This window comes from Rhipicephalus sanguineus, chromosome 1 (assembly GCF_013339695.2).
Source record: "Rhipicephalus sanguineus isolate Rsan-2018 chromosome 1, BIME_Rsan_1.4, whole genome shotgun sequence".
NCBI lineage: Eukaryota > Metazoa > Arthropoda > Arachnida > Ixodida > Ixodidae > Rhipicephalus > Rhipicephalus sanguineus.
This window is the reverse complement of record NC_051176.1, coordinates 58,748,735-58,758,994: the sequence shown is the minus strand read 5'-3', so window position 1 is coordinate 58,758,994 and position 10,260 is coordinate 58,748,735. Positions and strand designations below refer to the sequence as shown.

Here is a 10,260-nt window from a genome sequence, read left to right as displayed (position 1 = left end):
GCCCTGTCAACAAAGTCCCTGTTTGCCTCAGCTAGCCTCTGCAAGCAGCATACCTGCCCTTATGCCAAAGTCAAGGGAGCACATCATATTCCACGAGTCCCGCCTCCTTTATTCTTTTATGGCTTTTCCATTTTGCTTCGCCAAGCATTTCCAGTTGCAGTACTGTGCATTTTGCATCGGCTGATGAACTGAAGTCGTGTGCCAGTCAGTGGTGTTCCAAACTTAATGCGAAGCTTTCTCAAGAAGGTCGAGTGCTTGTGTTCGAAATTTGATCGGCTTTGTGCCACACAGACGTATCATGCCTAGGAGACACGACCTCCGCCGCTAAGTCTGCTTACTGCGCTTGTTTGTTTCCAATGTTCAAATCTGGTGAGAGGCCCACAGAGTGCTCCTTGCAACACAGTGCAACTATTAGCCTTGAGCATGACAGCATAATTATGTATGGGACATTTGAATGAAAGCAGTTGTCATATGCACATGTGGTAAGCCTATGAGAATATTGCCAGACATGAAGCTGCAACAAGCCAAGTAAACAGAAATGCCATGAAACTTTATTGTTGCACTAAACAGAGGGGTAAAGAACGAGCCGTTGAACAATCATATATTGGCCTATATTAATATTTTTTGCCCTCGTTAAAATTTTCAGTGTATTGTCCAATACAGTATTTCACCCACTCTACTGGCGTTGATTAAGGTGCCAAAGAAGGCACATTTGTTACACACTAAAAATAAAAGCACTCATGTAAAATAGAAGTTTGTTTACACAGCTGCATGCCTTCACCAACATCAGTCACAGGTCTAGGCTGCCAGAAAAACAGCCCACTCAGTATAAGCTATGCCTAGCATCGAACCCGTAACAGCAAACCACTACAACAAACAAGATTCCAGATAGCGGCATCCGTCAACATGGTGCGAAAGTGCTGGCGCTACGCTTACACAACTGTGTTCGCAAGAAAAAAAATTAGCACAGCACTGAGCCGAGCACTCCACTCCAGCACTGAGCTGCAATGATTCTGAACTTACTAATATGCGAGGAACTTGGAAGCTAAATAAAAATGTAACACACTCTTACTGAAGGGTAAGCCCACATAACTTTGTCAATGTCTACAGTGTCAATGCAAGTCATGTGCACAAATAATATCATGCATATTCTATAATAAAGTGCAGACTGTTACTTTCCAAGCTTACGACAATGCCCACACATGAAAAGAAATAGTAAATCATGACAGGTCACCTTAAAATGTTCATTACTTTTTGACATGTGCTGCTCACAGAAACGCAGAATGTAGCCCCAATGGGTTTAGGTACGATTGATGTGAGAAAGGTGGCGTGTTTCATGGTCAGTATTAATATAGCGCATTAAAGGTATGCTGAAACATCTTTCCAATTGGATTTACAGGTAGTTATCGCATCCCTTCAAGCAGCTTCCTCTTCCCTTATGCCCATAGAGCACAGAGCAAGCTACAAAGGCAAGGGGACCAAACATTATGTCACATCATGGCCTTGTGCATTTAAAATTTTTTTCCTTTGAACTTTTTGGCTATTTCCAGTTTGGGCATGCACAGCACTCTTTGGAAATGCTCAGGTAGAGTCTTTGAGGGTGACGCATTCGGAAGTACATTACCCACAGAGACCAATCAGAGCACATGGTTGTCGGAGCATTTCACAGGCAGGATTATGACAAGAGGGCTCATTGAGACACCTCATGGCGGCCATGGCACTCAGGCTTCAAAACCGATGCAGTAACTGCGGTGCGTATGGAACTTTTGATTATTACATGACAGAGCTTTGTATGACAGTGTGTGTGAGCTTGCACTCGCACACTCCGGTCCAGCCAAACATTTTCGGTATAGGATTTTGGGACATACTAGTACGCATGAGAAAGTTGTGCAAACTCGACTGACAAATAGTAGCCGCCAAGTTCATATTGTCGACTTTTAAGTGCTTTCACTTAGCTCAAAAGAAGGCAATGTCTGCGAAGGAGCCTAGCTTAAGAGGTGTGCAGAAAAGAGCTAGTGTACACCTGCAAGTGTACATGTGGCCTGAAAGATAATATGCACTGGCGAGTACTATCGTAGCTGGCTCAGTCTGAGACATGTGCCCAACTCATGCACACATCTCTGAACACACACATGTATTAAAGTGCATACATGTAATATGCTGGGTGCCACCTCATACAAGGATAGAAAAAAAAAACATCAGATGGCTCTCGCTCGTGACCTGAACAAATGTGAAACTTTTTTTCGGTCTTTTTGACATCATAAACACATGTACTTCATTTAATTAGAAACAGACAGTAATAGTATTAGAAATCAGCACATACCAGGTTGGCCCCACTATCTGTAAGAGATTGCATACATGGTTGCTGCATCAGGTGCAGTAATGATGTGGCTCACATATTTACAGGAGCCTCATCTACCAATCAAAGATTTTCAAAGTGTGTCTCAGGGCCCCTTTGTGGTAGCGTGGCATCGTAGAGCTAGGCATTTACTTAAAGACAGGCTAGAAAAAAGAAAAAAAAATGTCTACCCTAAGTTAACCCATATATGCCCAAACTCAGAAAAAACGACAAAACAAATATTTTTTTCCATAGAAAGTGTACTTCTACCCTCAAAAGAAAGCACAAGTTCTTTATTTACTGCCAGGTAAACGCAACACTGTTTTTCAAGCTGTCCTATACATATAGGACACTGGGCATTAGGGGTGCTATGTGAGGGTGTGGTAAGCCTTGAAACATTTCACGTGCACACCGACATTGCACTTTTTCCTCTCCATGACGTCTTTCACACAAAGCATGGGTCTGCCCGGAGAAAGCGGTCGGCGCGTGGCAGCATGAAAAGCAAGCAACATCTAGGCTTGCACACGTTGAGAACGAGGCCTGCTCGATGTGCTGTAGGTGGCGCTAGTCATCAGCTAAAGAAATAGCGATGTTAGAGTGGATCAAAGAAGCATCCTATATGGAGGACACTGGGCATATATGGGTTAATTTGGAGGGATTGAAGTTTCTTACATTAATCTACGTGTTCACAGGTTAGTGGGAAGATGCACTAAGCAATTTGGCACAGTTTTTATTGAACCTGGTTGAGAACACACTAATTATGTTGACATGATGCAGGATGGCAAGTCCCAGTCGAGAGCACAGGAAACCTTCGCGCCAAAGGAAATGGTGACAGACTAGACGGTTTTGCACTGAATCAAGATGTGCACTTTCACCAAATTAAAAGTAATAAAAGCTGCCCTTAATTGGCTAGTAAAACCTACCTAAAGTGACCAACGTTGCTCTATGGAGAGTAAATGGCTCCACTGAACAACTGCTACGACTCGTCAGTCAAAGGGGTGAACACAGCTTGCGCTTTTAATAAATTACAATGTATATACAAGGAATCAAAAGCACTGCACAACACTTTATGGGCAAAAATGAAAACACATGTGCTGCAAGACAACACCTACTTAGCTGACATTGAATCTTCTCCGCAACAGAGCCAGCAACATTCGAGAAGTCACAAATGGAGTGGACAATAAAAGGCCTGCACAGCAGGCACCCGAAACAAGTTGTTATGGCTACACATGATGATCTGTCCCCAGTGCACTGTTATGACTGACCTGCAGTGATTAAAAAAGTTCAGCCTCTCTCAATGAAAAATAAAAGGCTTCTCTTTCTAAAGCAGCAGAAGAGACAGGGCAATCTTGGATAACAATGGTACCACATTACACGTGGCACAAGCTTACGATTAGCTCACACTTGGACCTTGTCTGGTAAAAATGCGCACTGGCGCCACACTGAGGAAACCGGATGAGCTATTGGACAGTCACATGTGTTTCCTAACGGTGTAATAAATGCCAAAAACTACAGTGACTAGTACTAGCGCTGCGACCAGATAGAGGATGGCCCTGTTTTGCATCGCTCGACGCATCATCCCACTCAGCACGTGGGAACTCTTCCCGATGTCGTAGTCAGTCTCCTTAACCTGCACCAGAAGAGCAGAGCAAATAAAAGAAATTGCTTATCTAACATAGCACCCCGAACATGCATATTTGCCAGGAAGTACAGCTGATTTTATGCTAATGTGAACTCTATGGAAGATTCAGAGCCTTAAATGAAAGGCTTGTTCGAAACTTCTTATTTAACTGCCCATTCGCTTGCTGGCAAGACCTCAATTACACAGTGGCCTCTGTGAATCCTCGCATCTTGCGAGATCAATATGCTCTGAATTTCTTGGCCAGTGTTCTTTTATGCACTTTAAGTGGGTATGGTAGGCTAAATGGGTCATCTTGCTTTTTGCTTTACACCTCAAAAACTCTTCCATATTTTATTGTAAAACTTTGTGTGCCGATTAAGAATGCCTTTTACCTTCACATGGTCTAATTTTTTTCCTGGAACCTTTTTTTTTATTTGCGAACCAAATTTTAGGCTGGGGTGTAGTATTGAATGTTATCTTTTCTAGGAATCCAAAAATAGTGGGACCGTGAAATTTTGCACTCTAATGCCAAATCAATGAAATCATATTAGCTTTAGTCCCTACCAAAAATAACGGGTTCCTACATTTACTTCACCAGAAAAAAAAAATATTAGCCTCACTGATCACATACTGTAAGAGACACTTTCCAATTAATCTTTTTTTTTTTTCGAAAATATAACTCAAATATTTTTTAGAAGTTTTAGGAAAGTTTCAGAGTGATCCATCAGATAGTTTTGAAGAAAAGGTACATCGAAATTCAATATTCTTCGAAAAAGTGATGTTGAGAAAAACGCCATTTTAAGTTTAAAAACACAAGCGGAAAGTGCTCACAACAAAAACCAATGACTACACTACAAAAGCACCCCCAGTGGGAAAATTTTCAGTCAGAACTTGTGAAAATGGCAGAATATGAATATCTAGCTGTATTTATTATAAAAAAAAATACATAAGACACCGAAATTATACGGAAAACAACATGTAAACAAGCCCTATGTCCGTCAGGAGGCACAGTTTTTGGTGCCATTTTTAAATAGCTTTGAGCGCTCCTACGCACTCACCACTGCATGGTTTTGCTCTTTACAGTGTGCATTATTTTTCAGCAATGAAATAAAGAAATCGGGTTTTTGCACAATTTATCCTACTCCCTTAAAGGGACACTAAAGGCAAATATTAAGTCGACGTTGATTGATGAAATAGCGGTCCAGAAACCTCGTAGTGCTACTTTTATGCCAAGGAAGTGCTTATTTTGAAATAAAATCACGTTTTAGTGGTCCGCATCGCGTTAGCGCACTTCAAATCACCCGCCTGAAATCAGACTTTCATATGTCACTGCTGCTGTACCCAACATTGGCCGCCTTTACTGCGCGGCCGCCGACACTAGTAGCAGCAGAGCGAAAGTAGCAGGACCCACAGCAGCAACAACGGCCATCGAAGTCATCGAAGCTTGCCGCAATCGCCGCTATGGATGTGTACGGAGAACTTGACAACGAGCTGACTCTCGGACTCGTGAAATACCGATGGAACAGCGCTGGGGCAAAGACTTGCTCGGATGGGCACAATGAAAGCCTTGACCAAGTTGCGGTTGGTCTCGTAATCCTCAGTACGAAAGTGCAGCGAGCACACACGCAGAGTTTTTGGCTGTTTAGCACAGTGGCGCAATAGCATGACACTAAGCCACTTCGAGCGTAAGGGTTCATTCCGTGGCACCCAGTGAAAAGACACACTGGTTTCCTTGCTGCAGCACAGGCGTTGTGCACCATTCGGGCATCCGGCAATATCACATGCATGCAGCATTTTGTCCAACTTTCTGTCAGAGCGACTTTAACAAGCGCGCAAGACACACGTTGCAGTACGCGATCCCGAAACTACCACTGAGACGTGACCGCGTGAGTGAAGCAGGGCGCCGGGTGAAGCGCAGTTCGGCGAAACCGGAACCTTTGAAACAGGCGTGCCGTTCCCCATGGCAACGCAAAAGAGGTTCTTTTTTCCGTGAATCAAACAGAAACGAACAAACAGCATTTTATTACGTCTTTTGATGCACGGAAGGTTCTTTTTTTATTGCTGCTAGTTTGATTACTAGTGATTTATTGTAGGCAGACTCTCATACATCATCGGGATCACTTCGAAATGTCCCACTCGTGGCGCTAATCATGTGATACATTTAGCTTAATATCTCGGTAAGTAGGGCACTGCTGTTGATAATATTGCAGTTTTTAGTTGTCATACATTGAGCTTTCACTCTGACATAAATTGTTATTTGCCTTTAGTGTCCCTTTAAAGAGATTGACAACCGCTGAGAATGTGTCACGAGATGTTGGCATAAATAAAAAGACCACGAATTACCGAAACAGATTTAATCACACCATTTGTACTTTATAGGCGTACTGACACAAAATTTTTATTTTTTCTTTCGGTTGCAATCAGTTGCTCATGGCTCACTTATGATGGCTGGAAACCTCATTTGCTCAACCATGCAACAGTTAATTATTTTGAGATGTTTTTATCTCCTGGTCACAGTTTCGATTTCCAAAAGTGTTAAGAGAGGCAGAAGTGGGTGGTATTTCTGCAAACACAGCTGGCCATGTGAGCACACAAACATTGATGCGCGTCGCACATGGCAACACACACGCGAGCGTCGTGTTGACAAATGCGGCAGCAGCACCATAGAGCACACACAAGGAGCATAGCAGCCAGTACAAGCTTCTGATGTAGGTGGTTGTTGGTTGTTTGCATTAAAACCAAGTTGATCTCGATGTCGCAGGGTGCTCCGTCTTGCGCTCAGTTGCGCAGCATGCACGTTAATATTATGTAGATGATGTGTCTGTATTCACACAAATCTATCTCACCTTCAAAATTTTGTGTCAGTACTCCTTTAAATAAAGATAGAAATTTTAAACAACTGCAGAAGGTTTGAAGGAACGGTATGTAGTGCCATTATGCGAGAAGGCTTGGTACTGTGCAATGGAGGCAGGGGCGTACCCATAGAGTTTCATACCATACCCTAGAGAGGAAACTGGCGCTGCGATCGTTCAACCACCATGGGAATGATGGGAAGTACAGGCTTCGGATTGGATAGCGTTAGCTAGCGAACTGTGTACGGATCTTTTTCTACAGTTTCAGTTTCGTTCTTCGTGAGGCGTGGGTAGTGGGGTGCGTTTCAAAGCATTCAAGCAGCGCCTTTGTTGTTCAAAGAGGCTGAATACCGCTAGACCTCTTGGTTTGCTGCGACGCTGCAGCTTTACAGGTTGTATTTGACAGTGTTAGCAAAGCGTCATGCACTCACCGCTGCGCACAGATGTAGCGTCCCATGTCAGTGCAGCAAACTGCATCGAGTTCACGTTTGTTTGATAAGCGCGTCTTACCAAAACTCGTTCAAATCAGCTGCAAAACGACGGCGAAGCTATGTAGACGCAGCGTTGCGCTCCTCTGACTCGACTTCACAACAAAACGAAAGATGCGTTGGAGGCAGACAGCTTGAACAGACGCACCTGGCATCGCAGCACACGATACGTTAAGTGTTTCTCACTCAATACAGTACTGTTATTTCCATAAATAGATAATGCGTACTTTCGAGGGAAAAACAAGCGTGTTTCTTTTCAAGTGTTGTACAAAAATAATTCATTATTTGGTGATGCCAAATCTGGAACACAGTTGCAGAGTAATGCATACCCTGGTGGTTGAATTTGTTCAGGTTTCAGTTCCATCTCACGGTCAAGCAAACTTTTTGCAATAAGTTTTACATACAAAAGGATTAAGCAAGTTTTAATTGGAATTAACTTCATATCACTTTGTTTTACACTCGGCAAACAAGCGTCGCGAATCTCAAGAACCTAATCCATCCGAAGCAAATCCGAAGCCTGTACTTCCCATCATTCCCATGGTGGTTGAAGCGCGTCTCAAGGAGCCCGCGTAGACACTAGCGCCAGATTCCCCTCTAGGTATTATTGTAAGAAACTCTATGGGCGTACCCAATGGGGAGCTCAACCACCCCCCCCCCCCCGAAAAAAATATTTCTGGCTACGCCCCTGAATGGAGGCATTAAAGATACTGCAAGTTGTTGGCTATTATTCAATGTCACCATAATTAGTACATGAAATTGCACTCTTAATATTATAGTGGCATTTTTGCTTCATTCATGCAGAGTATGTGGCAACAAAAAAATGCTCAGGCTCTTTTTTTTTCCTATACTTCATTCTATGCGTATTACATGGCTATAAAACATTACATTTGCCGCGGTAGTATAGCAGTTACAGTGCTCGGGTGCTGACACGAAAGTTGCAGACTTGATCCCGACCATGGCATTTCGATGGAGGTGAAATGCTAGAGGACCGTGTGCTGTGCGATCTCTGTGCACGTTAAAGAACCCCAAATGGTCGGAATTATCTGGTGCCCTCCACTACGGCGTGCCTCACAATAATGTTGTGGTCTTGGCATGCAAACCCCACAAATTATTGTTATTATTATTGAAAGTGTTATAATTACCAGTAAACATGTTCTCTCACACTGCTGCACACAGTGGCACCATTTACAGTGGCTGGCAACAATTACAGTAGCAGACTCTCCTCACTTATCAGTGATAGTGCTTGTCTGCTCTTTGGCTGCGGTAAGATGCACCTCTCAGACCTCTCTGCTGCCACCCAAAAGCCCTACCACTGTTGTGGCACTGATAAAAGTTATAATACTTTCACTGATCAATGGCTAGCAGTTCAATGCTAGGATCAGCATTTAAATCTGTCTCCTACAACTGGCTCAGTCTTGGCAGATGTTGGAAAGCACCATGAAATCACTTGTGATTGCCAAGTTGTACTATGATGAGCAATTTCAGCACTTTTCAGCACTTTTGGCACTGCCAGTGATGGTTGTACTCTGGTTCGCTAGTTTGTGGGCGAGCTCTGATATCATGCACTAAAAAAATTCTATCTAACGCTTTTTTTTCTTCACAAAAAGATATGGGGAGTATTTTTAGGTACCATAAAATCAAAACAAAAGCTTGAACTAAAGAAAGGCAGTTGTACAACATGACAGAGTTGGCTATGCATTGTTAAAGAAAACCAACGTGACTGAGCACAAATAAAAGCTATGAGAAGCACGCGTGCAGAAGCGACAGATAAGAAGCTCAGAGCTTTAGCAAGGTGGTTATTTGGCCAAATTGGTACTTGGCCAAATAACCACCTAGGTAACGTGTGTCAGCACGAAACAAACATGCTCTGGAGACACATTCAAAACGATAGAATGCTAGGAGTGTGCGGTTTTTTTTTTGCTTCGTTGTGGGTTCACATGACGTCACTGCTCAACACAATGTAACAGTAAGGAGCATACCTTTTCCCGTGCTCTGGTTATCGTCTCTCGCTGCGCGCTCAGATCGGACAATATAGCAGCCCCGACTTTCTCTGCAAAAAAAAAAAAGGAAAAGAAAGCACATCAAGTTCTGTTGTAATTGAATAGAGCTGGCTCCCTCGTACCTGTTTCGAGCGCCAGCTTGTAGCCCCCTTTCAGGAGCTTCGTTGATCTTTCCATCCTTTCCGTGTTATCCAGAAGCCGCTGTCGCTAAAGTTTGCACAAAAACAGGAATTGCGTTGGCATCAACAGCCTCCAAACAGAGCACACAAATAAAAATATATACATAAAAAAGAAATATCACCTGATCGTCACCAACGCAGTTGTCGTCATTTGACAAAAGCTCCTCTCGCGACTTCAGCTCGTCGCAAAAAGCTATCCTCGCCCTCTGCTGAAAATAAATCAGGACAAAACATAATCAGCGACTGCACGAAAAAATAAACGCGGCTGTCCTTACAATTTATAGCACTAAAAGACATATTGACCACTTACAAATTCTTTCCGCAATCGTGCGAGCTCCGCCTGATAACTCTTGACCCTGTTTTGGTACTTCGGTCGGGCCGCGACAGACAACGTACGGACTTCGAGCTCCATTTGCTCAAGCTGCCACCAACAAAAACAAGTGTCAAGGTTCTGACACAAACGACATCATCTACGAGAACTTACAAGCTCATTAGCCTCTTCCAGATGTCTCTCAACTTCGGTGACCATAGCAGCCTTCTCATCTGCAATACATGTCGCGGTTAGACTTACTGAGTATACACGATTGGCGCCAGCAGCGAACTTGCTGGGGGACCTAGCAGTACCTACCTTGAGCCAAATTTGGTATACGGCTTGATTTCGACGTAATATCAGCCGTCAACGCTGCATACTGCTGCTCAAATGTTTCCATAAGCGTCGCCATTTTGAGAATGCCAATGGACGATTTGACGTCACTAATGACGACAGCTGACAACCTGACGCA

At 43.4% G+C, this 10,260-nt stretch overlaps 1 protein-coding gene across 2 annotated transcripts; it reads right to left on the bottom strand.

The window, feature by feature from the left end:
* Window positions 1-3,351: 3,351 nt before the first annotated feature.
* Window positions 3,352-10,260, bottom strand: LOC119391779 (vesicle transport through interaction with t-SNAREs homolog 1A). Of its 2 annotated transcripts, none has more exons than XM_037659434.2 (7): window positions 10,107-10,260; window positions 9,963-10,021; window positions 9,789-9,899; window positions 9,601-9,687; window positions 9,422-9,506; window positions 9,279-9,349; window positions 3,352-3,968 (listed from the first exon to the last, which is right to left on the bottom strand). In XM_037659434.2, the coding sequence occupies exons 1-7, from the start codon at window positions 10,198-10,200 to the stop codon at window positions 3,810-3,812; spliced, it is 666 nt and encodes a 221-aa protein (XP_037515362.1). In that variant the 5' UTR covers window positions 10,201-10,260; the 3' UTR covers window positions 3,352-3,809. The 2 variants fall into 2 exon arrangements, with proteins under 2 accessions (XP_037515362.1, XP_037515366.1); XM_037659438.2 differs by having other exon boundaries at window positions 9,601-9,684.